At 50.6% G+C, this 1,887-nt stretch overlaps 1 protein-coding gene across 1 annotated transcript; it reads right to left on the bottom strand.

Annotated features, from left to right (window-relative positions):
- Nucleotides 1-1,269: 1,269 nt before the first annotated feature.
- Nucleotides 1,270-1,887, bottom strand: LOC139835402 (uncharacterized). The gene has a single exon (XM_071825249.1). It carries the CDS (start codon nt 1,885-1,887, stop codon nt 1,270-1,272), a length of 618 nt encoding a protein of 205 aa, XP_071681350.1.

Below are 1,887 nucleotides of genomic sequence, written 5' to 3'. Positions count from 1 at the left end.
CCGTTTAATTTCACCGCAAACCGAGTGGACGTGACACATCTCATAACCATTGTAACCCATGCACTGGAGAAGCCCAGTTTTATCATCATCTGTTCCAGAAAAACCCACTCAACCCTGTCGTAGGCCTTCATCATATCAAGTTTTATCGCACAGAGTGGTCGCTTCCGTTTCCTCCTCCTTATGGCATGCACACACTCATATGCTATCAGCACATTGTCGGTGATCAGTCTACCCGGTACAAACGCACTCTGTTCCTCCGAGATCATAATGGGGAGAATTCTCTTCAGCCTATTTGCAAGGACCTTGGAGGCAATCTTATACAGAACATTGCAGAGACTTATGGGTCTGAATTGCGAAAGTGACTCCGGTGAGTTGACCTTCGGAATTAGAACCAAAATTGTATCATTAAAATCATCCGGGCAGGCTCTCCCACCAAGGAAATCTCTCACCGCTTTACAGACTGAGGATTTTAACAAAGACCAGTGTCTTTGGAAAAACAACGCTGGCAGGCCATCCGGCCCAGGAGCCTTTGTTGGACCCATTTGGAAGAGCGCTTCCTCTATCTCCTTGTCTGATACCGCACTAGTGAGGGTGCGGTTCATGTCAGCATCAACGAAGGAGGTAATGAGGTTGAGGACATGATCAGCCGGTGCCGAGCCCTCAGAGGAAAACAGATTTTGATAGAAGTGTTGAGCCATGGATCTCATACCCTCATTAGTGTCACATAGCGACCCATCTTCCCTCCTAAGCAGCTTGACCGTGTTCTTCCTCTTCCTATGGGAAGCTCGGTTATGGAAAAATTTCGTGTTCCTGTCGCCTGCCCTTAGCCAATCTTGCCTCGATCTCTGCCTGTACATTATCTCTTCTCGCTCGTACATTTCATGCAGCTTCTTTTCCAATTCCCTAACCTCCAGTGAGGAACCCGTGATCAGCTGTTCGGCTCGTGCGGCCTCCAGTTTGGCACGCAGTGACTTTAATTCAGCTCTAACCGAACCAAAAACCTCGAAACTCCATTTCTGCATAGCCCCCGACATATCATGGAGTCGTCGCCAAAGATCCTCTATCCCCCTAATCGGGGAGCCATCCGCAGCCCAAGCCTCGTTGATCATATCCTCATAGCTGTCGTGCCTGGTCCACATTTCCTCATAGGAGAAGCTCCTCGGCCCCTTTCGATGAGGCTCCACCAGTGTAGAGCTCAACCTTAACACCAAGGCCATGTGATCGGACTCTTCCGTCATAACATTCTCTACCTGGGCGAAGGGGAACATCTCAAGAAAGCAGCGCGATCGCCGTTCCCCGGTCAAGTCTCACTTGAATGTTGGCCTCGCCATCCCTCTTGTTATTCCATGTGAACGGGTATCCCTTGTAGCCCAGGTCTGTAAGCTCACAATCAGCCAGACAGTCTCGAAAGCTTTGCATCTGTACATCAGCCCGTGGGTTGCCACCCATCTGTTCCTCCGGCAACAAAATTTCATTGAAGTCGCCTGCGCACAGCCATGGCAGATTATCCTGTGAGCGCAAGTACCTTAGCACATCCCAAGTTCTGTGCCGCAGTTCCGTGCGAGGTTCGCCGTAGATGCCAGTGAACCTCCAATTCTTGCCTTCAAAGTGGATTTCTGCATCAATGTAATATTGGCACCAGGGCCGGACAGATACCTCTATCCCATCACGCCACCAAAGAGCCAGCCCTCCACTTCGTCCATCACAATCGACTGCCACACCATGCTTAAACCCCAAACTCCACTTTAACTTCTCCATTGCCCTAGCCTTCCTTTTGGTTTCAGACAAGAAGACCACCGCCGGGTTGTAGGATCTCACCAGATCCCTTAGTTCGCCTACCGCCGCGTCCAACCCCAGTCCGCGGCAGTTGAGGCCCAACAGATTCAT

This window comes from Lolium perenne, chromosome 2 (assembly GCF_019359855.2).
Source record: "Lolium perenne isolate Kyuss_39 chromosome 2, Kyuss_2.0, whole genome shotgun sequence".
NCBI lineage: Eukaryota > Viridiplantae > Streptophyta > Magnoliopsida > Poales > Poaceae > Lolium > Lolium perenne.
This window is presented reverse-complemented; position numbering and strand designations above follow the sequence as displayed.

What these genes read in the sequence shown, in the direction of transcription:
- LOC139835402 (XM_071825249.1), bottom strand. Translation starts at nt 1,887, where the DNA reads ATGAATCTGTTGGGCCTCAACTGCCGCGGACTGGGGTTGGACGCGGCG.